General features: G+C 40.2%; 1 protein-coding gene across 1 annotated transcript in view; it reads right to left on the reverse strand.

Annotated features, from left to right (window-relative positions):
- Positions 1–2375, reverse strand: part of LOC113568983 (B-cell receptor CD22-like) — a gene marked incomplete at its 5' end in the record, with an annotated part of 140556 nt that extends 138181 nt beyond the window's left edge. The window contains 3 exons of the mRNA XM_035534544.1: positions 1018–1269; positions 1441–1683; positions 2051–2375. Of these exons, the coding sequence (XP_035390437.1) occupies positions 1018–1269; positions 1441–1683; positions 2051–2375 (820 nt within the window). The remainder of the gene's footprint in view (positions 1–1017; positions 1270–1440; positions 1684–2050) is intronic.
- Between the last annotated feature and the right edge of the window lie 12800 nt (positions 2376–15175).

Consider the following 15175-nt stretch of genomic DNA (forward strand, 5'->3'; position numbering starts at 1 on the left):
TGCTAGAGACCCATTAATGAGGGTTTACTCTGCCATAGATCACTGAAGCTTTCTCCATTTTCTGAGTTGGTGACCTAAAGAATAAATATACATGATCACAGTCACATATGTAATGCATTGTAATAAACTACACGGTCCACAAAAACAGTTTTTGTCCAGAAGATGGAGCTACAACATTGTTCCTATAACCCATTTCTGCTCAACGTTGCACTTACTGCGGACAGCATTTTCATCTCCATGCAGAAATTTGGAGATCTTTGTCTCTTCAGGTGAAGGAAAGCTTCTTTAATCAACTTTACACTACATGGGTCTTACTTATAGAACTCACCCAGTGGCAACAGTATGATGTTGGAATGTAACAATGGCATACTGGGGCTCCCCCTGCTGGTCAGTGCTGATCACACTGTCACACTGAACCCTGAATGTAGGATACTGGACATCATCCTGTACAGGTCTGCAACTGCTGGGTGTAACAGTGGAATACTGCACATCATCCTGGGGGAGACACATTGATGGAGATGGCAAATAACTATGGAGGAGTGAGAAAATCAATACTTAATGCATTGTACACTGACTATTTTATGTAAATTGTGCATGTAAAGATATTTCCCATTTTTGAGGTGATGTGGTAGGTGTGGGGCTCAATTACAATAAAGGGAACAATTCCAAAAGAGATTACTGCTACTAGTTGTCATCTTACCTGTGTGGTTCCATCTTTATCATTTTCACTGGGATTTCTCTGTTTCCTTTGGTTAATGGAAAGGAGATCATTATTTTTTTTCATTATTGTAGCAATACCTTCTAAGTTACTTATTGTATATATTGATTTATAATTATAACTGCCTGTATATGCAGATGAAAACAGTGAGAAGTAGAAAGGCTCCTCCTCCTACTGCAGACCAAACTGCAGACAAACTCTGACCTCCTGAGGGAACAGGATCATCACCATGACTTAGTCTGTCATCAGTTTATGGACACTGTTATGTTCTCTAATTATTTACCACCTACTCTTAGAACTGATGGTCACAGTTCCATTGAGAGCTCCATGTTCATTCTGAGCTACACAGCAGTACAGACCAGTGTGTTCAGCCATGATGCTGATGATGCTGTAAGTCTGTCCAGATCCTACAGGTGAGGTTCCTCCTTCTTTAAACCAGGTGTAGTTCTGCACAGGTGGGTTGGCATCACTGCTGCAGGTCAGAGTCACTGAACTACCCTCCACTATTTCACCAGAGGGACTGATGGACACTGACACATTCTTTGGAGAATCTATTAGTAGGCATCATCACTTTAAATGTAATTTTTCTCTTTTATTATAAAGAAAATATAATTATTTAACTGTTAGTGGAGTTTTATTCTGTAATTTTTTTTTCTATAAATACTGGATGTAATGTAGAAAAGCAAAGTTTATAACAAATAAAAAAAGCAATGTAAACTTACATCTGACAGTGAGAGTTTGAGCAGGAGAGGGGAGATGTTCATATCCTCTTACAGCACACATATAACTGTCTGCATCCTCACTGCTGACTGGCTGCAGGTGGAGTGGGTTTGTACTGGAGGATAAAGGACGTCCATTTTTGTACCAGATGAATGTTGGACTGTCAGACAGACTGCAGGTGGTTGTACAGTTCAGAACTGCTGTTTCTCTCTCTGTCACTTCAGGAGGAGTGTTCACATGGAGCTCTTATACAATGAGAGAATCATCAAACCAAACGAATGGAAGTCCATCACAATTAAACAGCTGTTAAATCATTCAGGAAAACTTCAATCAAATAAGAAAATTATTCTGGTGTCATGAAACTGTCTTGGATTTGTTAAAAAAATAAAAGCAAAACAAATTGTATAGTACAACTAATATATCAAAGTAACCCTTAATCAGTTTAACCACTCTCAGTAATCAGCTTAATTAAACTCAAATGCCTTTACATGAAGTGAGAATGTGCATCATAGTTAAAAATAGGCATTAATGAACTTCAAGACTCAAATTTATCTGGGTAAAGGGACACTATGCATCACATTTAGAAAATGGGGAATTAAAGATTTAACCCACCTGTGACACTGATCTTAACAGGATCTCCCAGCCATTTTTGATTGATTACATTTGTTTTGATTCTGAAGCGGTAGTCATGTTCATCCTCCTTTGTTACATTAATCAGTTTGAGGGAGAAGTGTTGCTGTTTATCTACATAACACTGAACCCTTCCTGAGTCATTAGTGGGTCTGCAATATACAGGTGTGTCCTGAATTGTATTGAATGGCTCTTTAACCCAAAATTCCTCTTTCACTTCCAGCCATGCTGGGTATGTGTAAGTGCTATTAATAAACACTGTGGACCCCTTTAAAGCACATATTTCAATTTGTTTGTACTTCACACTCCATTCTGTTCCAAAAACCCCTGAAACATATGATGCATAGAATAGGTCATCAGAGGAGTCTGGGCCCCATAAGAGAGTGGGAGTTATCTTACAGCTTCACTTCTCTCCTCTCTAACTCCAGCAGCTACTGCAGAACTCTGAGCTGATTCTGAACTAAACCACAAAGTGAGAAGAGCTTGTAGCAGGGTGGGGGAGGAGCTTGGGAGAAGTGGACACTAGTGACTCTGAACAACTTAACGCTCAGTCACATAATATATGAGGTTGAGTAAAGAGAAAAACAAACAAAAATATATCTGCACTTTGTAGTTATAGTGGTGTGAATTTTAACCTTAGCACAGTGTGCTCTTAATCTAAGGCTGCCCTAAACTTGAGAAAAACCACAAAGCACTCAGCAAGCTCTGTAGCAGTGGTGTGGGGGATGTGGGGGGCTTTGGTAACCAATGTAAATTAACTTCATTAAATGGGAACACTGTTTCAGAAAATCTTTATACTAGATATGATAGGAAATTTTACAAAGAAAAATAACATTTTGCAGTCTTACCCAGAGACATGAACAGAGTGATGAGAGTGAGAGTTAGAAGAGGAGTTCTGAGTGACATCATTAAACAAACCTGCACAGACACACAACAGCACACAACACAGCTGAGTTCATCACATTTCTGCTTCTGTTTACACTGTTTCAAATATCAGTCAGACTGATCTGATGACACAACTGTATTACTGAGGAAGTTTGGCTCTTGTCATCTCATTTCAGTTCAGTTTTATTTCTTGAGGGCTATTTAGTCTAGATTGAATCAGAAAAGGATTTAGAGGAATTCTTGTCCAGTCTGAAAATGAACAAGTTGAAAGCAATTGTGATTAGAAAAAAAAAACACATAACCATTCTACCAACTATTTTAACACCTCATCTCACCATTACATACAAATGTATTTACACAGTCAAAAATAAGATACATATTGTATTAATAACAGTTTTGTTATGTCCTAAGCAGTGTAGAAGACTGAAGTGGCCAATATGTATGTAGTGAGTGCTTGTTGTTCAGGTCTGTTCTAGGAGGTCTATTCTCATCCCACCCAAAAGATGAAGAATGGGGTCATGCTCCAGCCCACACCCAGCCAAACACACACACACACACACACACACACACACACACACACACACACACAAAATCACCCACTCATAACCACTACTTGTCACCCAGCCAATCAGACACACTTTCAATCACAGCCCTTCAACCAATCAGACCACCGAATCACTTCCACGTTTCCAATCACCCACTTACTGATCATCACACATATATGTACCTTATTTCATTCTCTTTGTTTAAGCCCACAGGCATCTTTTTATTTCCAAGTAAACATCTTGCAAGCCATAGGGACTACTTAATCCTTTTGCCCTTTTCAAATATTTTTTATTTGCTCTCCTCAGCTCACTCCTGTTTTGTCTATTAGTTACTTATTTAAATGAACATTTTGTTACATTTCACTCATGTCTCACTACTTTGCTCAAAAGGTCTCGAAGGGTTTGAAAAATAAACTTGGAACTTACAGGCATTATGTGCTGAATTCCAGTAGAACTCTTCACTCCTAATATAAATTCTAAATATGTAAACTTAGAGGTGAGAACTTAGTGTAGTAGAATTATTACAGATTTTTTTTTCCCATGAGCACTCGCAGCACCATAATGGCAGAGTTCACTTGACCCAGGACTCTTAGCACCAGAGGTCACCACTCACGAAAATCTGTCATGGAACGCTCGCCTCCCGCAAGTCGTGGGGTTTGGCCTGCCATGTGACTTGGGAGGATATGTTTGTGGCCACGCCTGCACACACCTGTACCTCGTCTTGTTTGTGTATTTAACCCCTTGTTAGTGTGTGCAGTATCGTTTGTCATTGTTGGTGTGGCGTGTTGATGTCAAGAGTAGTCTCCTTATTGTCAGATGTGTTTGTGTTGTATGTGAATGCCGTTATGTTGTATGTAATAAATGTTCGTCCATGTCGATTGAGTCTGTGTCCTGCTCCACGCCCCTCGGCACTCGGGCCACCGCGTTACAAAATCTACTTCATTACCACCCAAGATCCAAAATCCAAGGACTGTACACCAGACAAAAAGCTCAACGCCACTGTCCAGGGTGTGACACAAAATACCCATGAATAAATCCAAGCACCAGATCCCAAGGATGAGCTGATGAGGACATTTCCCAGTCAGGGGACATAGTTAATATGGATACAGAGTTGGGGTCATGTCAGGATTCCCTCCATGGAATTTACCACTGACAGGTAGCAGATGTGGCTGACATAAGACGATCCTTCCAATGTCTAGAAAAGGCAGGACTGAAGGACAGCACAAAATCACTGACCATGGTAGTAAAAATACAAGAACTAAGCTCTATTTTAATTGTAACAGGGATGCATTACACCAGACAAGAGGCAAACTGTACTAAGGAGCCTCTGAGACTAGCAGGAGCACGAGATGCCAGCAGGGAAAGCAAATATTAAGAGACCTGACCAAGTGGCAGAGACCATGTACAGGAACATATGCAAGACATATAATCTGAACAACCTCAAATTTGTGTGTTAACACCAAGGTTGTCCCAGTGGTGATTGAGGCACTTAAGGCTTCAATCAGTGAAAATACTCTGTCACACCACCAGGCCTCTGGTAGAAGACCAGAGTGTTAAAGGAAAAAAAAAAATAAATAAATAAAAAAACAAAAAAACCCAAATCTAGATCGTTGGTTGAGTGTTGTGTACAGAGGGAGCAGTGATGTTCCACACCAATTTCTTGTTAGCCCTTTGTAAGTCTTTCTTTGTCATCACATTATTTTCTTGTTCCTGGTTTCTTTATCTTTGTTCCTAATGTAAATTTTTCATTACTAATTCACAGATGGGTCTGACTGCTTGTTTCCTGAAATTGGACTATAATAATAACTCCTGGACTGTCCTAATTAAGACTCCTCTCTGTCACTCACTCACACACTCTTCTCACATTCACTTTTCCCTGACACACAGTTTTGACACATTTTTTGCTTGTTTTTTCATTCCTTTCACTCACACATTCTCTCCATCAGGAACACAAACAGACCACATAACACCACTGAAATCCAAAACCAACTCCAAGTCCTCTACAACTACATGTGGATGAGAGTTCATGAAGAGTGGTAATGTTCTCTTGACCTTTCATTATGTACTAAAAGCACAGACTACAGGGAAATTGAACAAACAAATGTAAGTTAATAAAGAGCTCTTCTTACCTCACTGTACCAAGTCTCATCAGCAGTGTGGGAACAGAAGAAAATAAACTCAGAAGAAACAGCTTTGAGGTTTTAAACTTGTGAACTTTCTGTGGTGTATTTAATGATGTTATTTTTAATGTAAAATTATCTTCCTCTTTTACTGCACTGTTCTCTCCTTTTTCAACAAATGCATGTGCGCACACACTCACACACAGACACACACACACACACACACACACACATACATACACACATATATATATATACACCCCCAAATGAACAAAAGTATATACGCACACACAAACACACAGACCATAGAGTGCTCCGTGGGCGTCATTTCCTTGGTGCAGACTCAGACACACATGCATGCACAAAGAAACACACACACACACACACACACACACACACACACACACACACACACACACACACACATACACACACACACACAGACACACACACTCTCACAGTACTCTGTGGGTGTTATTCCTGTGGTTCAGTCCACTGAGAGCTTCAGTCTTCACATGCAGCAACTGCCATGGCTGCACATTCATGGAGAAAACATTTCTGTTTATTGATTACTATCACTGCACTGTCTGTCTGTGTGTGTGTGTGTGTGTGTGTGTGTGTGTGTGTGTGTGTGTGTATGTGATCAAACCAAACCAATAAACTGAGGATAAAAATAAATATGGAAATAATTACAAAATGTACTTTGCTCTTTCAGTTTTAAACTATTTATCTATATAACACTAGTCCCTGCCTGAGTCATTAGTGCCTTTACATAGTTCAGGCTTCTCCACAGTCTTAACTGTGTGATGCAGAATTCCTCTTTCAGCCAAAGAAATGTTGGCTATGTGTAAATTCCATTCATAAACTCTATGGATTCCTTTAGGGAACATGGTATCTGCTGGTTATAATTCACATTCAAATCACCCACAAAAGCTTCTGAAACATATGATGCATGAAAAAGGTCATTAGAGGAGTCTGGGCCCCATAAGAGAGTGGGAGTTCTCTTACAGCTTCACTTCTCTCCTCTCTAACTCCAGCAGATACTGCAGAACACTGAGCTGAATCTGAGCTAAACCAAAAAGTGAGAAGAGCACTGTAAAACTTGTAGCAGGGTTTGGGGAGGGGTTAGCAGAAATGAGTGACTGTGCACAGGAACCGTGGGGTCTGTTTGTCAGGAAAAAGTTCACATTTGTGCTAAAGTATATTACACCACCATTGATTAAATGAGTTTGGTCAATAATACATATTGAACTGTGTAGTGGCAGTGATGTAAAAAAAACAAAATAAAAAAAAAAACACACTTTCACCATCCCATTTTAAAGATGAAAATGTTTAAATAAACCGCAGTTCATCATTGAGAAGTAAAGAACACCACTGTATGGTCCTAGATGAAGTTTATGCCTGAGACTAGAATACACAGAATTGTCAATGGTAATTTTATACTGACACTCCAAATTAGTTCATGATTAGACATAATCAAATTCTAAGAAACCACCTGTAAATCTCTATTCTTTTAATCTCTCTTCTGTTAATCTCTGCTCTGTTCATTTCTATTCTGTTAATCTCTATTCATGCTGCATTAAAACGTATCTGAACTAAAGAAAGAGTCTTACTGTTCTATAATGAGACTGATCACCATGTTCAAATATCAAATGATGAGAACAGAGGCAGCACAGAAGTGAAAAGCTAGATGTGGTTAACACATTTATCTGCAAGATCCTGCCGTTAAGAGGGTATGCATGCACTTTCTGGCTGAAACTTACTTTAAACTAAAGACAAATATCTTTAAAAATATGTATTAACCACATCAGCAAGAAGGCGATGATAGAGAATTAACCTCTACAGACATAACTGTACACATAACTTAGCTCTGACCACTACAACATTTTTTTTTTATTATTCGATTTTATTTCAACATTTTACACTGTGAAGACTGAATTTAGTTTTCAAGATTTAATGCATGATTTTAAGCTTTTGGAATCAGCGCCCCCTTCTGTTCATCTAGTTACACCTGCAACACTCCAGACCCCGACCTGAAAAAGCACTGCGCCATATTGGTAGATAAGCAGTATAACACATTTTACAATCACAAATAAAAACAAATAATTTTTCACTTACAAAATAAAAAAATATATATATATACCGTTATCCCTACTCTTCAACTGCCTGGTCCGGTTTTAAGACTTAGTATGAGCAGGGTGTAGTTGGGCAGCATGCGTAGTTAGGGCCATGGCAATGAAATATTCCCGTTCAAGAAAAAACTCTATCACCCTCTAGCGGGATAATTGATGAATTGCTTAAGAACAGATTCATTGCTGATTAAACGTGTCACGCAGTTGCTGACTGAATTTTTTAAGACAAAATCTTAAATGATCTTATACCGGAAGCATGTTATAAAAGGTAATTTAAAAAAGGACGAATGTTGTTGTGGAAATTTACCAACCCCCCCACAACACCGTGTACTCAGCGTGGGATTTCTGGTGAACGGTTGCACGTAGATTGCTGAAAATCGGTAAGCAGGTATTTATATTAGTTACATGAAATTTCATGTGGATATATGGACTGTATTTTAAGTACATTCGATGCTATTGAGTGTTTTATTTCAGTATGCTAGAGGTCGCGTGTGCAGTAGGAGGTTAAATGTGAACTTGTATCACGAGACCCCAATGACACCGAACTGACAGCAAAGACAAAGGGAAACGTGCAGAGTATTGACAAATAAATCCCATGGAACTGACTTGAAACTCACTCACTCACTCACTCACATTCCCACACATTTAGCTGATGCTTTTATCAAAAACAACATACAATTATGACAATACAACTGAGGGTCTTGCTCAGGGGCCCAACAGTACAAGGTTGAACTGGCAACCGTCTGATTATTAGACAAGTACATTAACCATTGCGCTACCACCACCCAGGCACACACACTCAGTATCATACTGGTTATCATTTCTTTCCTTTCTTGTCTCCTGTCCTTCCAGACACTGATGAGTGCAGTGTGAGGTTTACATTCCCCTCTCATTATCCCAGATACCCCTGTTTCTCTGGGGGTCAAAGATCAAACCAGACAAACACTTCCATCCGGTCTGAAGATTCAGAAGACCAGTATTCCTGTTGCTGGCTTGGGAGAGTTTAAAAAGTGTCAAACTGTTCCAGTTGGAACATTCAAGTCATTCAGAAGCTCATTTGAAAAATATCAATATATTTTAAAGAAACAAAAATGAGCATTTTTATTGTTTGTTTTCAGTTCTTTGGTCCCATACAATACATATCATTTGTCAACAAAGCTCCTGTTTCTCAGCTTCCTTCAAGTGCCACAAGTGCTCTATTATATTTTTACAAACACATTTTATTAACTGTATTTCAGTACAGTTCTCTGGGGCAACAGACCTACAGTTTGCTTTAAATGTTGAGTCCTACTGTAGAACAGTATTCACACTGAACACAGTATGATTTCTTATATAGCCCCTTTAAATTTAATTTTGTTTTTGCAATCAGTGTAATAAGTACATAGATGCTAAGAGAGCGACTCACTTTAATTGGATGAGGTGCAGAATGCAGCACTGAATCTGCAGCTCATGGGTTGTTGGCCATATGTGATGAATAATGAATTTTATAGTCTATTATTTGATTAAAAAACTGCCAGTTATTCATCCTTCTCTCTCTCCCTGTGTGTGTGTGTGTGTGTGTGTGTGTCTCTGTTTTTAGGTATATAAACTGTGCTCGTAATGATGAAGAGCAGAATTTGTTGACCTTACAGTATCATGGGGGGGGGGGGGGGGGGGGGGGGGGGGGGGGGGGGGGGTTCTCTACCATGGCTGTCTACCCATCAAAGCAGGACAGGAGCTTCTGATGTGGTACGGAGACAAGTACGCCAAAGATGTTGACATCATCTTTGGCTACATATGGCTCAAAAAGTGATCTGCACAAGGTTAGGTCCAAACCCCTTTTTTAATTTCTATCAATTAATATTTAATCTTACTTTAATTTTTAAACTAAAAAGTACCAAGTCAGTGTTTGCCCTACAATGACACACCTGATTTAGGTCAATATTCCTCCTTGTTAATATAAGAAACGCAGGATGAAAGTTTGTGGTGTTTAACCCAGAAAAGCTGTGTAGTTCATGGCTCCCCCAGATAAGGTGCACTGAAAATCTACTGAATTACAGAATAAGTCAAATTTTGCTTAATTAGTTATTTTATGATATTATTTTGCTTTAAGTATTAATATTGTTTACATGATGTACAGCCACCCGACAGTTGTTTATCATAATTATGTTGCATCTCACATTGAATTTATAATGCCTTTTTTCTCTCTAGGAATAAATTATATCCATTTGCAAGTCTTCTTCTGCTGTGTGTGTCCACGTTCCCAAACAGCTCAAATTTAACTCCACAAACAAATCAGGAGATGCCATCATGAGGACTATGTCAGATTGCTGAAATCAGGAGAAATTAAATATGAGAATCTGGCACCTAAAAAACGCTTCAATACTCCACAAACGTCCTCTGTTACTGTCCACACCAACACACCTCACGGACAATCACAGAAAGTCTCGGAAAAGAGGTGTGGAAAGAGCTTTAGTAGACGGGATGAGCTCCAGAGACACCACCGCATTCGCACAGAGAAAAGCCGTATCAGCCGCGAGAGTGTGGGAAGATTATTGGTATAAGGTTGGCTGGACATGTCACTTGATCCAAAAACGACGTTAGTAAGACGTCTTCCCAATTAGCAAACGAACTCTGTATTACGTTTCCAGGGAGCAAACCGTAAACAGCGTGCCGACGTCGGCTAGACATGCTAAGAGAACATTTTTGGCGATTTGGATTCGCCTTGCACAATTTCCGAACACTGAGAAAAACAATAACACTTCGATAGAAATTAACACTAAAAGCACAATTAAACGTTACATAATACAATAGCCATAATACAAAAGCAGAGACGACAATGGACCACTTGGGTATTTTAATTCGCAATTCATATTTTCTTGTAGAAACACGTGTTTAAACAATGTGCTTGACGAACTCAGAATTAACATTAAAATACAACACGTTACAAAATACAAATGATAATACTACACTAATTATAAGAAACAAGCAATAGTAAGCGTAAGGCAAAAAAAAAAAAAAAAAGGTTAAAAGGCACGTACTCGCAAGGGTATTAATGGCGTTGTGCACATGCGCAGTATCCCGTATTAGGACACGTTAGTATGATGAAAAACGAAGCAGACCGACACCTGTTATACATTTGAATGAATCACGCTAAAGCTACCAGCTGACGTGGGGTACTGCAGGTACAACTACGGTTCGGCGGCTGTCTGCTCAGCTCTTTACTGCAGCCGACTACTCTGGCTGACCACCAAGTCTAGACGCAGGTTACCTTTAACAAGCATGCTGTATTGCGTGGATCCCCATGGAGGTCGGGACCGGCTTTGATAACAGAGCTCGCTCACAAACGCTACATAACCGCTGATGTATATTGTCACAGGAGGTTTGAATCGTTACTATTATTTGCTTTTCCAGGTCCCTGAAAAACTGGATATTTGGATATAGTTTTTCATCGGACGACGCTATACCTTCTCATCAGAAAAGCTTTTAAATAAAATAAAACTGAAAAGCTCTCTGTGACGGTAGCGACGGCACAGTGGAAGCGGGAGGCAAGATCGAGCTAAAGAGCTCTTTATTCTCCATGATCAAATGAATGAACACTCACAAAAAAACAAGTACACTTAATATGAGGCCTTTGGGGAAGCGATGCACGGGATGAGGCTCCCGTCTGACTTAGTCCATTAATACTCAGCGTATTCGCCAGAGACATATAGATTTAAATAGCAAAGAGACTTAGGCACAGGTGTAATTGATTAGAACTCTGGTGATCGGAAACAAGGTGGGGGTGTAGGACGGCCCCTATCTAAAGTAGGTGAGTCCTCTCTAGCGGACGACCGGTCAACCGTGACAATCACATTAATACATTCCCAAACTCTAATTTATAAACAAGATCAGTCACTACATTCATATTTGAATTGAATGATTACGTTTTTATTACGAGAAACTTAGTGAATAGTAAAATGCTGAATTTTTATCGCCTTCCAGAAATATAATGCAGAGTGCATGAGGTCGCACTCGTTGTATCTGACACCCAAATTGCATTACAGAGTCCAACAATCTGATGTTTCCTTTTCCACATGTGATGGAGCATTGGCTTCAATTCCCATTGGAGCCAAGTTACTAACTATACCGAATAAGCTAAACTACTCAAAAACCGCACACTTTCGTTCATTTGTCCCAAAGAAAGTGAATAAAGACGGCTGTCACCAACTGAGCTTCACAAGGGTTCGCCTAATAAACTTGACATTTAACGAAAAAAAGAAACGCATACGGACACAGTAGAAAGAAGTGAATACAACTAACTCAGCTTTTACTTCGCGCTACTCCACCCCACGGCAACTCCACATGGACATTACTGAACATAAATCTTCAATAACATAGTCTGTATAAAACTCGAAATATCTCAGAAGCTAAAAAAACAAAGAAATGAGATCGGTAAGCAGGGAGATCGTGACCTCAGTGGAGGAGAATTCTGACATTCTTAAACATTTCTTTCCAGTACTTGTTACACATGCACATATAATTTATACCGTTTGTCTTAATTAAAATTAAGAGCTACCTTATGTTGCTTTAAAAATTCACCTGTGCAAGTGCTGATTGTTTACTTTAGTTTATAACTGATGTACTTCTAACTTGTCTTCAATCTAATATACCAGTGTAGATGCTACATTAATTATAATTTACGTTGAAGACACTATTCATGCATTGTTACCAATTTTCAGAATGCTTTATAATTTGTTGTATAATTTATATCTGTTTCTTTTAGATGAACCATGTGAATCTTACAAACCAGGAAAGAGACTATTGATCCTGATCAAGTGTACCTGTAATTACAAATCTCTTCCTCTAGATGGCAGTGTAAGTAAATGGTGTGTGGGATGCAGAAAAGCTTAGCGCAGGAGTGAGGCTGCTGTCCAAGGTACTGATACTAACATGGTCTCTCTTGCCTCAAAATTGTGTCTTCCTGATGACATGTACACAGCCTTGGATTCTTATTCCAGCTCTGCTGAGTATGACACACTACCAGTGAGGTACACACAATAAATCAAATTATATTTATCATAGCTGCTACAATCTTTTAAGCATGATCTGATGTGTGTGTTGTAAAGCTTTGGAGTTAGTCCTATTTAAGTTACACTCCAACCCCGATTAGCGGAGAATTTTGGAACTGGTAGAGAGAAGCCTGTGACGCATATGGCGGAGACGCGTGTCAGACTCAACTCAGTTTTGCAGTAATCTTGCCGGTTTATTCACTACGTGACAGGCTTGCTCTTGGAATCTTGTAGACAATTCATACATGAACCGTAGAAACATCCAAAGCTCATAAACGTGTTACTAGGGAAGTGAAAAATAAGGACAAAAAGAGCTGGTCCAGTGCTGTCCGTCAAGTACAGTGCAAACTAAAAAACCTCCTCTGCGTGGCATACATGCACATACACAACGTAGCTGGCCCGAGTGCCACAGGGCGTGGGGCAGGACGTTTATTAACATTAAACACATATGACACAGGTGGAACTCGCCCATAAAACTTAAGTTAAACATGACTCTACACTTAACATTAAACGAAGAACACATACACTTTAACACGGGACTACACAAACTAACGTTACGGCCACAGAGATCGAAATTAACACACACGTAGCGACAATGACCAACGAGGATACGCCCACTGACAGGGTTTTGAATAGACAGACATTCAACACTAAACCCTGTGCAGGTGTGTGCAATCCCGGGGGGCGTGGTTACAAACAGTACACACCTGAGTCCCCCTGCACGCGGTGGGCCGTACCATGTGACTCGTGGGGGGAGGAGCCTTCCGTAACAACTCGCTTGTGAAGATTATTGTAGCAGTGTTCACTATACTGAGTGTGTTCTTCTTTTAGGCTCTCAGGAAACAATTGTGAGCCCATTACTGTGGATACAGGAAAGAAGGGAAACACAGTCCCACTATATGATATATGTGAACGTCCCTGTCCCGAAGAAACCTTGACCCTCTGACCTCAATGACTACCGCCCTGTTGCCCTCACATCAGTCGTGATGAAGTGCTTTGAAAAGCTAGTCAGAGACTTCATCACATCTTCACTGTCAGCCTCCATGGACCCACTGCAGTTTGCATACCGCCACAACCGCTCCACTGACGATGCAATTGCACATCTGCTCCACACTACACTGACTCACCTGGACGAAGGGAGGGGTAATTATGTTAAAATACTGTTTGTCAACTACAGTTCAGCATTTAACACTATCATCCCCTCCCTACTCACTAGTAAGTTGGGGGATCTAGGACTGCAAACATCTCTGTGCGACTGGATCTCCAACTTCCTAACAGACAGACAACAATCAGTACGGGTGGGCAACTGCGCCTCATCCACCCTCACCCTCAGCACTGGAGCTCCTCAGGGTTGTGTCCTAAGCCCCCTGCTCTACTCACTGTACACCCACGACTGCACAGCCACTTCCAGCTCCACCATCATTGTCAAGTTTGCGGACGACACCGTTGTCATGGGTCTGATCTCGGACAACGACGAGAGGGCCTACCTGGAGGAGATTAAACACCTGGAAAACTGGTGCCAGGAAAATAATCTCCTCCTAAACATCAGTAAGACAAAGGAGCTGATCGTGGATTGCAGCAAGAAGCAGGAGCGGCACTACCAACCTGTGAGGATCAGTGGAACCACGGTGGAGAGAGTAGATAGTTTCAGGTACCTTGGTGTTCACATCTCGCAGGACTTGTCTTGGTCCCGCCATACCAACTCCCTGGCAAAGAAAGCTCGTCAGCGTCTTTACCACCTCAGACACCTAAGAGACTTCAGACTGCCCTCCAAGGTACTGCAGAACTTCTACACCTGCACTATCCAGAACATCACAGTCTGGTTTGGGAATAGCACCAAGCAGGACAGACAAGCACTCCAAAGGGTAGTGCGTTTAGCAGAGCGCATCACTCACACGGAACTTCCTGACCTGCAGACCATCTACTACAAGCGGTGCCAGACCAAGGCCAGGAGGATTGTGAAGGACCCCACCCATCCCAACAATAGACTGTTCTCTCTGTTGAGGTCAGGGAGGAGCTTTCGCTCCCTGAAGACCAAGACAGAGAGACTGAAGAGGAGCTTCTTCCCACAGGCCATTCAGGCCCTGAATCAGGGAAACTGATAAACTGTGGGGACCACAACCACCATGTAACATAACTGTATAACTGTATATACATATATATATATATATATATATATATATATATATATATATATATATATATTCAATTACCTTGTAACACAACAACTGTAAATGTTATTCTACAAAATGGATCTGTACATTCTATACATTGTGTACATATATACACAACCATATACATTGTACATTGTGTATATAATCATAATATACATATATTGTACATACATTGTTAATACATTTTGTACATACAAAATATTCTATTTCTCTTTGCATAT

This window comes from Electrophorus electricus, chromosome 16 (assembly GCF_013358815.1).
Source record: "Electrophorus electricus isolate fEleEle1 chromosome 16, fEleEle1.pri, whole genome shotgun sequence".
Lineage (NCBI taxonomy): Eukaryota > Metazoa > Chordata > Actinopteri > Gymnotiformes > Gymnotidae > Electrophorus > Electrophorus electricus.